Raw genomic sequence first — 12586 nt, forward strand, 5'->3', positions numbered from 1 at the left:
CAGAAACGTCATTTGACTCACTGAAGATTTAAAACCGACAGAGTCATGTGGGAGAAAATGAAATTTTAGTCTCAAGTGGCGGAATCAAGTCATAAGAAGTAAAGAGATTTAGATGGTTTCTCACTAAATGGAAGTTATATAGAAGGCCTCTAAGACCACTGCATCTCTCCATCCTGCTCCTGCTGCACAGAGACCGGAATCTTGGCCTTGGACATTAATAAAATGCTGGATTCAGTCAAGTGTGTTCTGGTGGGAGACTCTGCGGTTGGGAAAACATCTCTCTTGGTACGTTTTACCTCTGAGACTTTTCCAGATGACTACAGACCCACTGTATATGAAAATACTGGAGTGGATGTCTTCATGGATGGCGTACAGATCAGCTTAGGTCTTTGGGACACATCTGGCAGTGATGCCTTTAAAAGCATTCGCCCCCTCTCCTACCAACAGGCAGATGTGGTATTAATGTGCTATTCGGTGGCAAACCATAATTCCTTTCTGAACCTGAGGAACAAATGGATCAGCGAGATCCGCAGCCATTTGCCCCGCATCCCTGTTTTGGTGGTGGCCACTCAGACTGACCAGCGTGACATGGGTCCCTACAGTTCCTCCTGCATCAGCCCTATAGATGGGAAGCGGCTCGCCCAGGACGTGCGAGCCAAAGGCTATTTGGAGTGCTCCGCCCTCAGCAACAGGGGCGTGCAGCAGGTGTTTGAGTATGCCGTGCGGACAGCGGTCAATCAAGCCAAAAGGCAGAACAGGCGGAAGCTCTTCTCCATTAACGAGTGCAAGATCTTTTGAGGACTGCCAGCAGTGGTTTTGCTCACATTTGTTCTTTCTGTTTTCTCACAAAGACGCTGCAGCAGAGAGAATGGGAGGTGAATCAAAGGAGGGCTTGTGGCAGGACCATAGTGCAGGAGCCTCTTGTGAGACAGGTGTGCTCTTTACCTGATCCTCTTACCTCCAAAACGTATGGGCACTATCTAGAAAAATGAAAGGTGCATACCCTTATTCACAAGCCTGTGTTTAGACTTTGCAAGCCTGAACTACAGCAGGCCTGGCCTGCAGATCTGCAGATAACAGCAGTATTGATTTTGGTTTTGTTTCTGTCAGTGTTCCTCAGTTGTTGGTTTGTCTGCATCTGCACTTATTTAATGACAAAATGCTGCCTGGATCAACCCCCACCTCTGTCCTTGTGGATTTTTTTTTTAAGAATATATCATATATAAAACCTGACCAATGTGTATTTTATTTAAAGGACTTTTGGATATATTGTTGAAAAATCACGAAAGTTTGTTTTAATATTTTGGAGGTTCTCCCTTTAGCTAACCGCAGAAATGAACTGCCCTATCCATGTAATAAATGGCCTGCAGGCAAGCCGTAGTCATTGCATAACAGCCATCAGTATGTCCAGCATAGAAGTAATCAAAACTTAGTGAGTTTGACAGCTGTCTCCTGCAGGTTTTGTGAGATTTGTTACCTTAATATTGTTCCTCAACAATGTGGTCAAAGTTGGGAAACTAATCTGATTCTTCCTAGCCTTCACTGGCTTACAACCTCAGGGCTTGCAGACAGGGTTGGTTTGGATATACGATTGGGCTGGCAGGGATAAATCTGGGCTACCATCACTTCTGTTGTCCCTACTGTAATTCTGGAGGCAAAAGATTTCAGTCTCTAGAGATGGAAGTTATTTTTTTAATGAGCACTTATATTCTCACATATTTTTAGTACACTTTTTTTCAAAGTGGTGGCTTTAGTGAAACCAGTCACCTATATTAGTAAAAGACTGAGTACGTAGCAAGTTTGAATGGGTGTCTTTAGAATGGCTAAATGCTTCTTTTTTTTGAGTTTGCATGCTAAGTATAACTCACTAGGTTGTACTGAAGTAAGACTGAAACAGGCTTTACATCCTGGGGAGCCTGTCAAGTCTAGGAGCCAAATCCTGATGTATGTACCAGGGCCAAGTTACCCTTCTGCACAGAAAGGCAGGATAAGGAAATGGAAACTTTAAGTGTGTGAGAGAACTCTGCTAGAAGATGAAGTGGGCTCAAGACACGATGCTGTACATTCCTTGTGAATTGCGGTGGTCTCCTCCTTATCATATTATCTGTCCCCTTTGTCCTGTACCCCCTCTCAGGTCCTGCAGATTTGTCTCATCCCAAGAGAATTTCTTAGTGCAGCAAGATTTTCTTCGTCCCTTTTCCTGTCCTTCAGCTAGCTAGGAACTAACTTTTATAGTGTGGTGCCATTAAAGGTGGCACATAGCACAGTAGGATTATTTCACCTGTGATGTAGGTGAGCAAGTATTTACACTGTGGGCACCTTGATTACCAGTGGGACACAGAACACCTGGTGTTGTGATTGTCCTGCCAGATTCTAGACTGTTGAATATTTACTGCTCATCAACCTGATTGTAAGAGAGGCTTCTGATCATAAAAATATCCTGGTCTCATCTGAGATCTCATCTCATCCTAGTCTCATATGAGATCTCATCTCATCCTGGTCTCGTATTTTTATAACAGCCTTAAATCTTTACAAACGTCTGCACCTGAGCACACCAGACAGGGACTTCTGTCACCACCCATCTTCCCTGAATTCTTCTTTTTCTTACTTATCTTTCTTCTCAAGTGTTGATTTGTTACTGAAACACTAAAACTGACATATATTTTAAATAATCTGAATGGCATTGTACTTGTATAGAGTTACACAAGTGGCCAAGTATTTGCGGTCCTCGGTTAAAAATCTTTTGGCTTTTGGGAGAAATATACTTTTACATGTCAACTCTTGCAACACCTCTCCACTGGAAGTCTTAGGTTTTGTTACTTTAATTTAAAAGTAGCCATTGTTACAGTTTGAACATTAAAGATTGCATGAAAAATGTTGTGTTCTGAATTTTCAAATCCGTTACAACTCGGGACATTTTTGTTATGTTCCCTACTTCACTAATGGATTTAATAACTGCTTTCAACTATTTTTAAAACATATTTTTTCTAGAATGCTCTATTCAATTGTCTTTTATTTTTTTCCTCAGTGGATTAAAGTCTGTTTACAACAGTTCATGCAGTTTTTATGTGCTGAAGAGCAGTAATCACCAGGTGAGAATGCTGTGTTGTGGTATCTACCACAAAGTGCCACATTCGGGCACAAAAAGGCTCCACAGAATTGTTATCGCAGATGAAGCCAGACAAAGATGTGTTTCAGAATCATACTTTAACTGAAAAGCTCATCTCATCTGTATTAGCTTCACAAAACTTGTTATGGTGTGTTACAAAATTAAGACATCGATGTCTGTTGCAATTCAGTGAAGCCAGGTGGGTAGGCTTCTTTGAGATGTCTGAACTGATGATAGAGGGTACACACAAAATTTAGGGATGGGTTGATACACTCTTGATTGTCCATTCTAGAGCCAGTGCAAAGTGTGCGGCCACCGGAAGCCATCTGATTTTTTAAATAAATTTGTAAAGAATATAAAGTAATGGGGATTTTGGTTTTGTGTTCTGTGAAAAAAACAGTTCAAATTTTCACAGCCTGGTTATTTTCAGACTCTCAAAGCTACAAGGCACTTTTCACTGGGAGCAAACCGTGCAGCACATATATTTTAGTGCCTGTAATTATGCGGTTTTCCCTGAGTCGATGTGCTCAAAAAGTGTGGCAACCCCAAAACAGAGGCTGAAATCTAGATGCAGTAGAATTCAGATGAAGATTTGGCCAAGTGGTATATTGGGGTTTGTGGCTTGCACAACTGCAGCCCTGTTCTATGTGGTGAGAACAACTATGTGGAGGGACTGCTTAGGTCTCCTGTGAAACCCTTCCAGGGTGGTTTTGCTTGTCTTTCCTTGGGTAACAGGGTCCCTGGGTACTGTTCAGAGGTTAAAATCTGGCTCTGGTATTTAAAATACATTGAAATGACACATGTGGAATTTAAGCTTCTTTTGCTTTGAAAAACAGCAAAATAGAAAAAATGTGCAGCCCTGCCTCAGCTGGGTCAAGCTTGCAGCTGAGGGAAGAGACCTTGCCCAAATATTCTCCTTCTATCTTCTCAAATAGATCCCTTTCAGTTTGTTGTTCTGTTGCTAATCTTCTTTTTGCTTGCTATTAAAACAGGTTGTTTTTTTTAAATATTCTTTTAAATACAGATCTCCCAGGCTTTTAAACTTATTTGATATGCAGCACACAATATATTTTCTACAAGTAAATAGTAAAAATATGTTTCAAATCATCACTCTTGCCCCCCCTGATTTTTCATGTGGAAAATTATTCAAGCTTGCTAGATATAATTGATACTGTTTTGCCTGATATTTGCAATTAACAGTTTGCAATTTTTTGTGGGTACTACTCTGTGTTTACTAAAGTCTGTGAACACAAACTAGCTGATGCTTGTGTTAATAAAGAAAATGTGTTTAAGGGACTCTATATATGCCACCATTATAAAAGAAGTCACCAGAGGGTTCAGATATGAAGGAAAAAGAAACGTCAGCACTCTTGACATCTCAGCCTTTCCTATATTACTATAGCATTTGAGTGAATACAGCCATTAGAATAATTTCTAAAAAATGGGGCAATCCATATCTTTTTAGCACTTTCTCCTAGAGCTTTGGTTGCACACAGCTCAGGTTAGTATAAAAGGAATAAAAAGCTTCATTTCAGAACATCAGAATGCTTGTCTGCTCTTGCCTTTGTGAGCAAGTTAACTACCTTAACTTAATTACAAGTCAGCTCAGCTTCTTAAACAAGCCAGATATGACCACAACTAAATTAGCCAAACTCCCTTGCTCTGAAATAATAATGAATTTTTGTCCCTGAATATGAGGAAATGTATTTTACATCTCAGAGATTTCCTTTGCAATGGTAGGAGCTGACTAGTTATCAGTGTGTACCTCTCATAGCAGACCTGTGTGCCCTTCAACTTGTACTCTGAGCAGCCAGTTATTGAAAACAAAATTCAGGGAGAAAACAGCTTTTGAGTGTACCTAGGTCTTTATGTGGTTATATAGCTGCTTAACTACAGCTGTGGTGGCCTTTCCACTGTCCTGGACCTCTTGCTGCATTGTGATGTGGCACTGCAGCCTGTGTGTCAGTGGGGCCCGTGTCACTCGTGAGGCACAAGAGCAACACGATGAAGCTGCCCTGTGAATTCAGCAGGACAGAAGAGGACAGAAGCCTCAAGGCTTCCCTTACCTGCATCATAGGCAATTCCCTACTCTACAGAGCTGGCCCTGCCTCAGTCAGACTTCTGTCACTTGCAGGTGGCCTTGCAGTAACACATTTATTTTGTGTGCCATTTCTAAAATCAATGTCAGTATCCAAATCATTGCCAAGGCCTGGTTTCTGCAGCCACTGTTGTACTGGTAGCTAGGCTGCATTTTGGAGGTGGGAGGAGGGGGACGTCTCAAAGCACTGAGCTGAGCCCTGTGGCGCATCCCTTCCTGAGCATGGGGAGCTGGCCTCCAGCCTTGCATGAGCTCTGAGTTATTAGCAAACAAAAGAACAGCTATTGCTGCCTTTCTGGTTCTGAAGTGAATGAGTGACACGTCTGCCTCAGGTCTTTCACAACCGCCCTTCACAAAGCTGGCAGGGGCGTTCAGTCGTTGCTCCTCTCAGCGCGGGTATGATTCATGGAGGGCGGAGCAGCAGGGCATGGGCCTCTGTGTGGTGGTGGTGGTTGTTTCTGTCTCTGGAAAAGAGGAAGGAAACGAAGATTGGTGTCTTCGTTTGGTGTGAGGCGCTCACTCGCCTGCGTCCGCAGTGTTTCTGAGAAGTCCCAGTGGCACCAGCTCCCACTGGCACCCCAGCAGCTCCGGACTGTGCCTTGGAGGATGCAAGCTGATCTGGGACACTGTCATGCCTTCACTCCCTTGGTTGCCTTCCCAAAATGCTCCATTGCTGTTCAGCTACCACAGAAGGGTGAGACTTTCAAAAGAGATGGCTTTGCTTTGAAAAGCAAGAGCCCTTGCAAATGTCAGCTGCTCAGGATGTGGCTGTGTCTGCTAGCTGTCTGCTAGCCACAGTCAGGGCAGTGGTGGCCGAAGCTCCACAGCCAGCCTCAGGTTATAAGGGGAGAGACCCAAGGCTGGTACTTCTCAACTTGGCAGATGAATTAAGTAGAAGCAGCTGGAAGGAGACATGTTTTATATGTCAAACCTCTTCTAACTCATAAGCACTGCTGATTTTTCTCTTTCTTAAAAGGCTCATTTAAAAAAATATATAAAATGCTATGTGTGTTTCTGGCTATTGCCTTAACACTTTCATTTGTCTGTCAGTGTGACACCAGATCTCATGCTTAAAGGCCAGTGATGCAGTGTTCTACACAGCATGTGTCTGAGGAAGCATTATAGGTCACAGGATTCCACAAGAGACTAATTTAGAACTTGCCATGAATCTTGGACACTGAAATGTATAGATATTTTAAATTATCCTTTTATATGTGGAATTAGTGCTGCTATCTGATCCATCATAGAATTATTGATCAACTAAACCAGAGCTGCAACCTTGGCTCATAATTAGGGAGGGCATTGGCTTAGGCAATGAACTTTGCTGTTCAGTCCCTCCCCAATTGCGCAGAGCTTGACCAAAGCTCAATCAGGTCGGGTAGGGAGCTTTTAAGTTTAACAGGCTCGGGGCCACGCCTGTGTAAGCCTGCTCAATTAACTTTTAGATACACAACTCTGAACTGACTGGTGGCATGACTGACCAGTCAGCTTGACCTGAATGAGTTCACTTTGCCTGAACCTGCTCCCCGTGGCTGTCTGGTGGATGGCAGGAGGAGGAACTGCAAGCACGAAATGCTACACAGCCCCACTGGGTGTCTCTGGCCCCACTTCTGCAGCTGGGTGGCATGGGGCAAGCCACGGCTCTAGTGGCCCCCCACATGAGATGGACACATGGCAGCAACCTCTTTTAAAGTATTTCCATTTGGTCATGAAAGATCTTGGTGTTGGTGAGTACTTTCTCATTTGTCAGGCCTGTCAGATGTTCCTTAGGACAGGTTTGACCTGCAGAGTATGCCCTGAATGGGTCTGTAGCACATGTATTGGGACTAGAGCTTACCAGAATTTCAACTCACTGAAGCCACATGGAGTAGGTAAGCATAAGGGACAGAAGGGGAAGGGACATGATATAACAAAAAATTAATTGCTTTACTACTTTAACAGTTTGTAATTAACATAATGCTCTTTTTAATTTTACAGAACATCAGTTTGGGTTGAGCTAACATCTCATTAATCAGTGATATGTTTAGAAATAAAATTTTTCCTGAGAGAGTTGTGCTGAATGCTGGGAAGGTAGAGAGAATGTCCTTCCATGGTTATTCCTATGCCTCTTTTTGGAGCATGCTCTTACATTTCCTATAGTGACTGGACTCTGGGCTTGAGTGATCTCAGTGTGTGCAACATGAACATGTAATTACAGCCCTTTGTGATGGTAAAGATTTTCTTTTCTGCAGAGGGAGCAGTCAAGAGTCCTCATTTAGAGTCTCAGGCTCACAATGCAGTACAAGATGCAATTTAAGGAGATTAACTCAAGGAGAGGAGCATCTGACTTTGCTCTGCATCTTCCACAACTTTCCACCTGGCTGCCAAAAAAAACAATGCAGTGCCCTTGATTTGGAGCATTATCAAGTTTTTGTATTTCAGTTGTGCAGTGATAGATCTCTGTTATTTTTCCCTGAACACCCAGAGACATTTAAAGAAATGAGAATCCTTACTGGAGATATTTCCGTCTTTCATAGCTGACATGTCCTTCTGGCTCCCATGGCAGATAGGTCACAATTTAACTTTTAGTTTACAGATGAAAAAAGTCCCATGGGTTTTGCCTGGCAAAAAACTGCAACTTCCCAACCACACCCCATGAAGAATAGCTAGCTCTAGGGCAGCTGATCTTTGCAATAGGTGACAACCAATGCTGGTGGAGTTAAGTCTTCATGAAACGCACAGAAGAGACTGGAGGAATATCACTACATTGCTTATTAAATACATGAGGGATATGGCTTTGAGCAAAGAGCATAAATAGCATACACACATATATATATACAAATAGCAAATACACAAATAGCAAATACACAAATGAGTTTAAGAAAGATCCAAGCCAGAAGGGGTTGGTTAACTGGGTTGAAAGAGTAAGTCCTGACTGGGATCTGGGACAAATCACTTAGGGATGCTATTGAACAATCCAGAATTAACAGGGCATTCAGAAAGCATAGAATCTTAGATGTGTGCAGGGTAGTGACCTGGTATGGTGCTTATAACAGAATAATCAAAACAATGGGAAAACTGAAAGCTGAGGCAGGGTGGCATGAAAAAAACCTGCCTTTAACTGCACAAAATCAGTCTGCCGAGCTGCATGTACCATGAGGAATATGAGAATCTATAGGAAGGAGTGCAAGGCACGATGAGCGAAATATAGAAGCAGCAGTGAATCATGTAATTGGAGTCTTCAAGCACCAAGAGAAGACACCTGGCATGGGAAGAGGAGAAGGCAAAAGCCTGGGAGCTCAGAGGTGCTCTTCACAAGAGCAGTGAACAAAGCTGCAGCAGGAGATGGGCCGAGTCAGCATGAATGTGAATGGAAATTACATTCATTTCTGTACAGTGCAGAGGTGCATAAGCAACCATAGTGCTAAAGTAACCCCTAAAAAAAATCCCTGGGCTGTGGAAAAAAAGTTATAACAGGGCCTCTGAGGACTTGCAGGTGCATAAGAAAATAGGGAAATAAAAGTCTTTGAATGGACCAGGTGGCTCCAGAGCTGTTAATGTTCTGTGAATGTGGTGCGGTGATTTTCTGGTGGGAACTATGGACATAGAGGTTCTGAAGCACAAGCCTGTGCTGGTGTTGCCCTGGCACGCACAAGTTACAGAGAAATGAGCCACACTTTCTCTAAGGCCCAATGGGAAGGAGGTTATGAATCAACCATTTTGCTGGGAAGGTCTCCCAGATGCAGCAGCCTGAGAAATCCAAGCTACAACCAAAATCAAATAAAGGAGCTGCATCAATATCCAGGGTGGAGAAATGGGTCCACAAGGCCCTGTGGACATCCCAGGAGCTGTGGCAGGACCATGTCTGACAGCAAGACTGAGTCTAACACATACTATTCCTTGACTTGGCTTGGCTGAGGTGGAGGGGGTTAGAATACAGGCCTTGGAGGGACATCTATAGCCCATGCAGGCAGAGGTGCCTGAGCTAAAGCCACTAGTCCCTGAAGCAGGAAGCTTGTGCCTCTGTTGATACAGCACTAAGACATGGGTTCACCTCAGTAATATGTCCCACTCTGACCTGTATTTAACAGGGTGCAATGGGCTTTGGGACTGGGCTGAAAGACACTGAGTGTGGCTGGAGCACCAAAATTTTCAAGAGAAGATTGCCAGAATAATACAGCAACCATAATAAGAGGTGCAAAAAAAAAGAATTTAAGTAAAATAATGACAAGTTCATTGTGTGCCTCCAGTATGTGCAGAGCTTTACATGACAGCAAGCAGCTGTGAGGAACTTTGCATCCCTGCAAGTATCTTATGATTTGTGCTTCCATTGGGAAGTGAGTGAAGGAACTGTAGCTGGATCAGGCAGTGACCGCAGTGGACTGAATTCTGCTCATCCTTGACCTCACAGATATTGTGCAGGACAGAGGGAAAATAGGAGGCAGAATCAGAGACCAGCAGGGTCAGACTCAAGTCTGCAAAAATAGGTTTTCTGTCACTACTTCTTATTCCCTGGCCATGTAACTGAAGGGATCTGGTAACAGCTTCAAAACATCAGCTAGGTAGATAGGATTGTCACTTATGGAGGGTAGTGCAGGGACTAAATTTTTCTCCATGGATTGAGGATCAGGGCACAGGTCTGGTGCCAGACATATTTGTACACAACTAAGAGGCAGGAGATATGTAAGGTACAGTTTCATGTGGCTCATCACACCAACTGGAGGTGTAAAGCATCCGTTGTGCTGGACAATGCACAGTCAGTCATATTTTATGCTTCTCCTTGAGGAACAGAGCTTGCCCTGGGGAGCCAGTCTGTAGTGCCATGCCTGTAGTACCATGGTCCCATTGACCATGCTAAATGCTTGGAGAGAAAAGCTCCCTTGTGAATTCCTCTGCATTCAGCTACTGAAGGTTGTTTGGGACGAGACGTACAGGATTGAGCCACATTCTGCAGACATGGTGACCACATTCTTGGGCTTGAACCCGTTAGCAACACAATGTCAAGAGCAATATGCCTTCCTTCTTGCTCCCTGTCTGGCCAGTTTAGCACAGCAGATTCCCACCTGTTTCAGTCCAGAGGTCTCCACTACTGATCTTCCAACATGTGCAGTACAACCCTTGCAAAAATCTTTTCCCTTCACAGGCTGAATGCATGTGTGAAACAGATCACTAAGAGGCAGGTCTGCATCTTGTGCCTCCAGTGTGCTACAGGTCAATGAGAAAGCTCCCTCTTGATGTAGCAAATATTGATAAAATTGCAAAACCAATTAATTCTGTCAGAGGTGCTCCTTGGACACAGCAAGGCAACTCCCCTAAGACAAATATAAACTCAGGCATTTCTACTGTGCAAAGAGTGTGAGGGTCACAGAATGAAAAATATCATCAAGCTGAAGGATAGAGATGATGCAGTCTGCAAAAGCTGGCACAAGCTAGATTTTGTGATCACTGCTCCATGCCCTTTGTAGGAAAGAGCAGATGCTGCTGGTGGTGTAATTAGAATTCAGTCATGTACCTGTGCTTTAGGGAGCTCAAGTCTGAGTAATCCCTGGATGATCCAACAATGCACAGATTTAGCATCAATGGCCACAAAATTAAGCCCAGAGTAAAAGGCACAAACAGGAACAATCTTTTTTTCTTTCACTGAAGTGTCCAGCAGTTTGACACTTGCTGTGCCCAAGCAGCAGTTTGTTTAGTAAACTGTTTTTGCTGGACCACAAATCTGCACTGGGTTTAAAATTCATGGACAGCTTGCACTTATTTCAAGGAATAATTTACAATTTTGAGGTGTATATGGTGTAGTTAAGGGGAACTTAGTTTAAACATATGTAAAATAAGCTTACTGGGATAGTCTGCACACCTGCAGATGAGAACATCTGAAGAGCACGTTGGTTCATAGCTGTGCCAAGACCACTTTATCAAAAACTAATGAAGAACCATAACAGCAGCAGAGGTGGAGGCTCTAACAATGAGAAGAATGTAAGGATGTGGTTTGTTCTCAAGAAGGTCTTCAAAGAAGGTAAGAGGGGGAAAGAGATGAGAGAGCTGGGCTGCTGTAAGCAGAACGGTAGGACCTAGAGAGTAGAAAAAGGAAATAGCTGAGGCTGTAAGAAGTGGAAAAAGGTTGATGAGAACTGAAGAAAGCTGAGAAGAGACCATATTGCTGAAGGGATCTTTTCGTCAGCCCTGCACTCCTGTTTTCAAAAGCTGTTCATGATGTGGTTTGCAGCATAAAAATGTATTTGAACAATTTATTCTGATGTTCCTACAAGGAGAAGACCAATGTGATATCCTAACTAGGTATTCCTTGGGGGAAAAAAAGGCAACATGAGGAATTACCTGCATTTGCTAGTCAATTTGAATGACTCTTCAGTGAGGTCAGTCTGCCATGCAGGAGATGCAGAAGGACATCTAGAGCCACCCCTAACCCAGCACTCTCAGTCTGAGTTAAAGGCAAAGTTTAATATGCACCCTTAAAAAAGAAAATTTGCTTTGTACCTGCACTGCAGCAGGCTGAGACACTCATGCATGGCCCTATGCTCACCTCCCCACTGGCTCCTCTCCCAGACTTTGTCTAGGCCTCAGGGCATGTGTCCTTGGCTCTGGGGACTGTGACATGCAGAAGGCACCCCTTGGCCTGTGCAGCTCTGCCCAGGGCTGGGAGCTTGGACACACAAGAGGAAGTCTGAGTTTAGGAGCAGGTGAGGTGGCTGTTTCAGTGGTGCTGGGTCAGGGGGACTGTGGAGAGAGGACAGAACACCTCTGAGTGCCCTGGGGTGTGGAATGGCACAAGAACTATGACAGCCAGTGACACCAAGTGGTAACAAACAGGGTGCAGTTTTGCTTGTGGCAGTGGAAATGCTGATATTTTCCTCGGTGCTCTGGAGCCTCCATATTTAATATAAACATTATAGAACTGGTAGGGAAACCCAAGGCTTAGTGGCCTTGTGTTGCTAAATAAAAGATTTCCAAGATATAGCCTCACCCAAAGCAAGTTTTGCATCTTATTTAGAAGCTTTCCACCCTGCTGGGACTGGTGCTATAGATTTGCTGCCCAGGTTTGCCGAAAAGCAGCCTGACAAGCATGCAAAGGTCTCATTTGCCAGTTGAGTGATGGGAGTAAAAATCACCTAAGATAAAGGGACACAGACAGCAAGCCTTCAGAGCATGTGCTGAGGGATGGCATTCTCCTGTGAAGTCCTGCAGATGTTAGAGGGAGCAAGTGGCTTCTGGAGGCACAGGGTCACCTTGGAATATGAGCTCTCCATACCAACGGGTTTTTGCAGAGTTTGCTTTTGGCACAACGTCACTCTGAGCATAGCTTAAGGCAGAGCTGCTTGCCCAACAGGTGGTATTACAATGTGTTTCAGATCCACATGTCCATCTGTGTAACACTGCAGAAG

At 43.8% G+C, this 12586-nt stretch overlaps 1 protein-coding gene across 1 annotated transcript; it reads left to right on the forward strand.

The window, feature by feature from the left end:
• The first annotated feature begins 212 nt into the window (after positions 1–212).
• On the forward strand, positions 213–1233 carry RHOH (ras homolog family member H). The gene has a single exon (XM_072928096.1). It carries the CDS (start codon positions 223–225, stop codon positions 796–798), a length of 576 nt encoding a protein of 191 aa, XP_072784197.1. The 5' UTR covers positions 213–222; the 3' UTR covers positions 799–1233.
• The last annotated feature ends 11353 nt before the right edge of the window (positions 1234–12586 follow it).

This window comes from Taeniopygia guttata, chromosome 4 (assembly GCF_048771995.1).
Source record: "Taeniopygia guttata chromosome 4, bTaeGut7.mat, whole genome shotgun sequence".
Classification (NCBI taxonomy): Eukaryota; Metazoa; Chordata; class Aves; order Passeriformes; family Estrildidae; genus Taeniopygia; species Taeniopygia guttata.

Excerpts from the sequence above, each read along its gene's own strand:
- RHOH (XM_072928096.1), top strand. The coding sequence starts at position 223 with ATGCTGGATTCAGTCAAGTGTGTTCTGGTGGGAGACTCTGCGGTTGGG.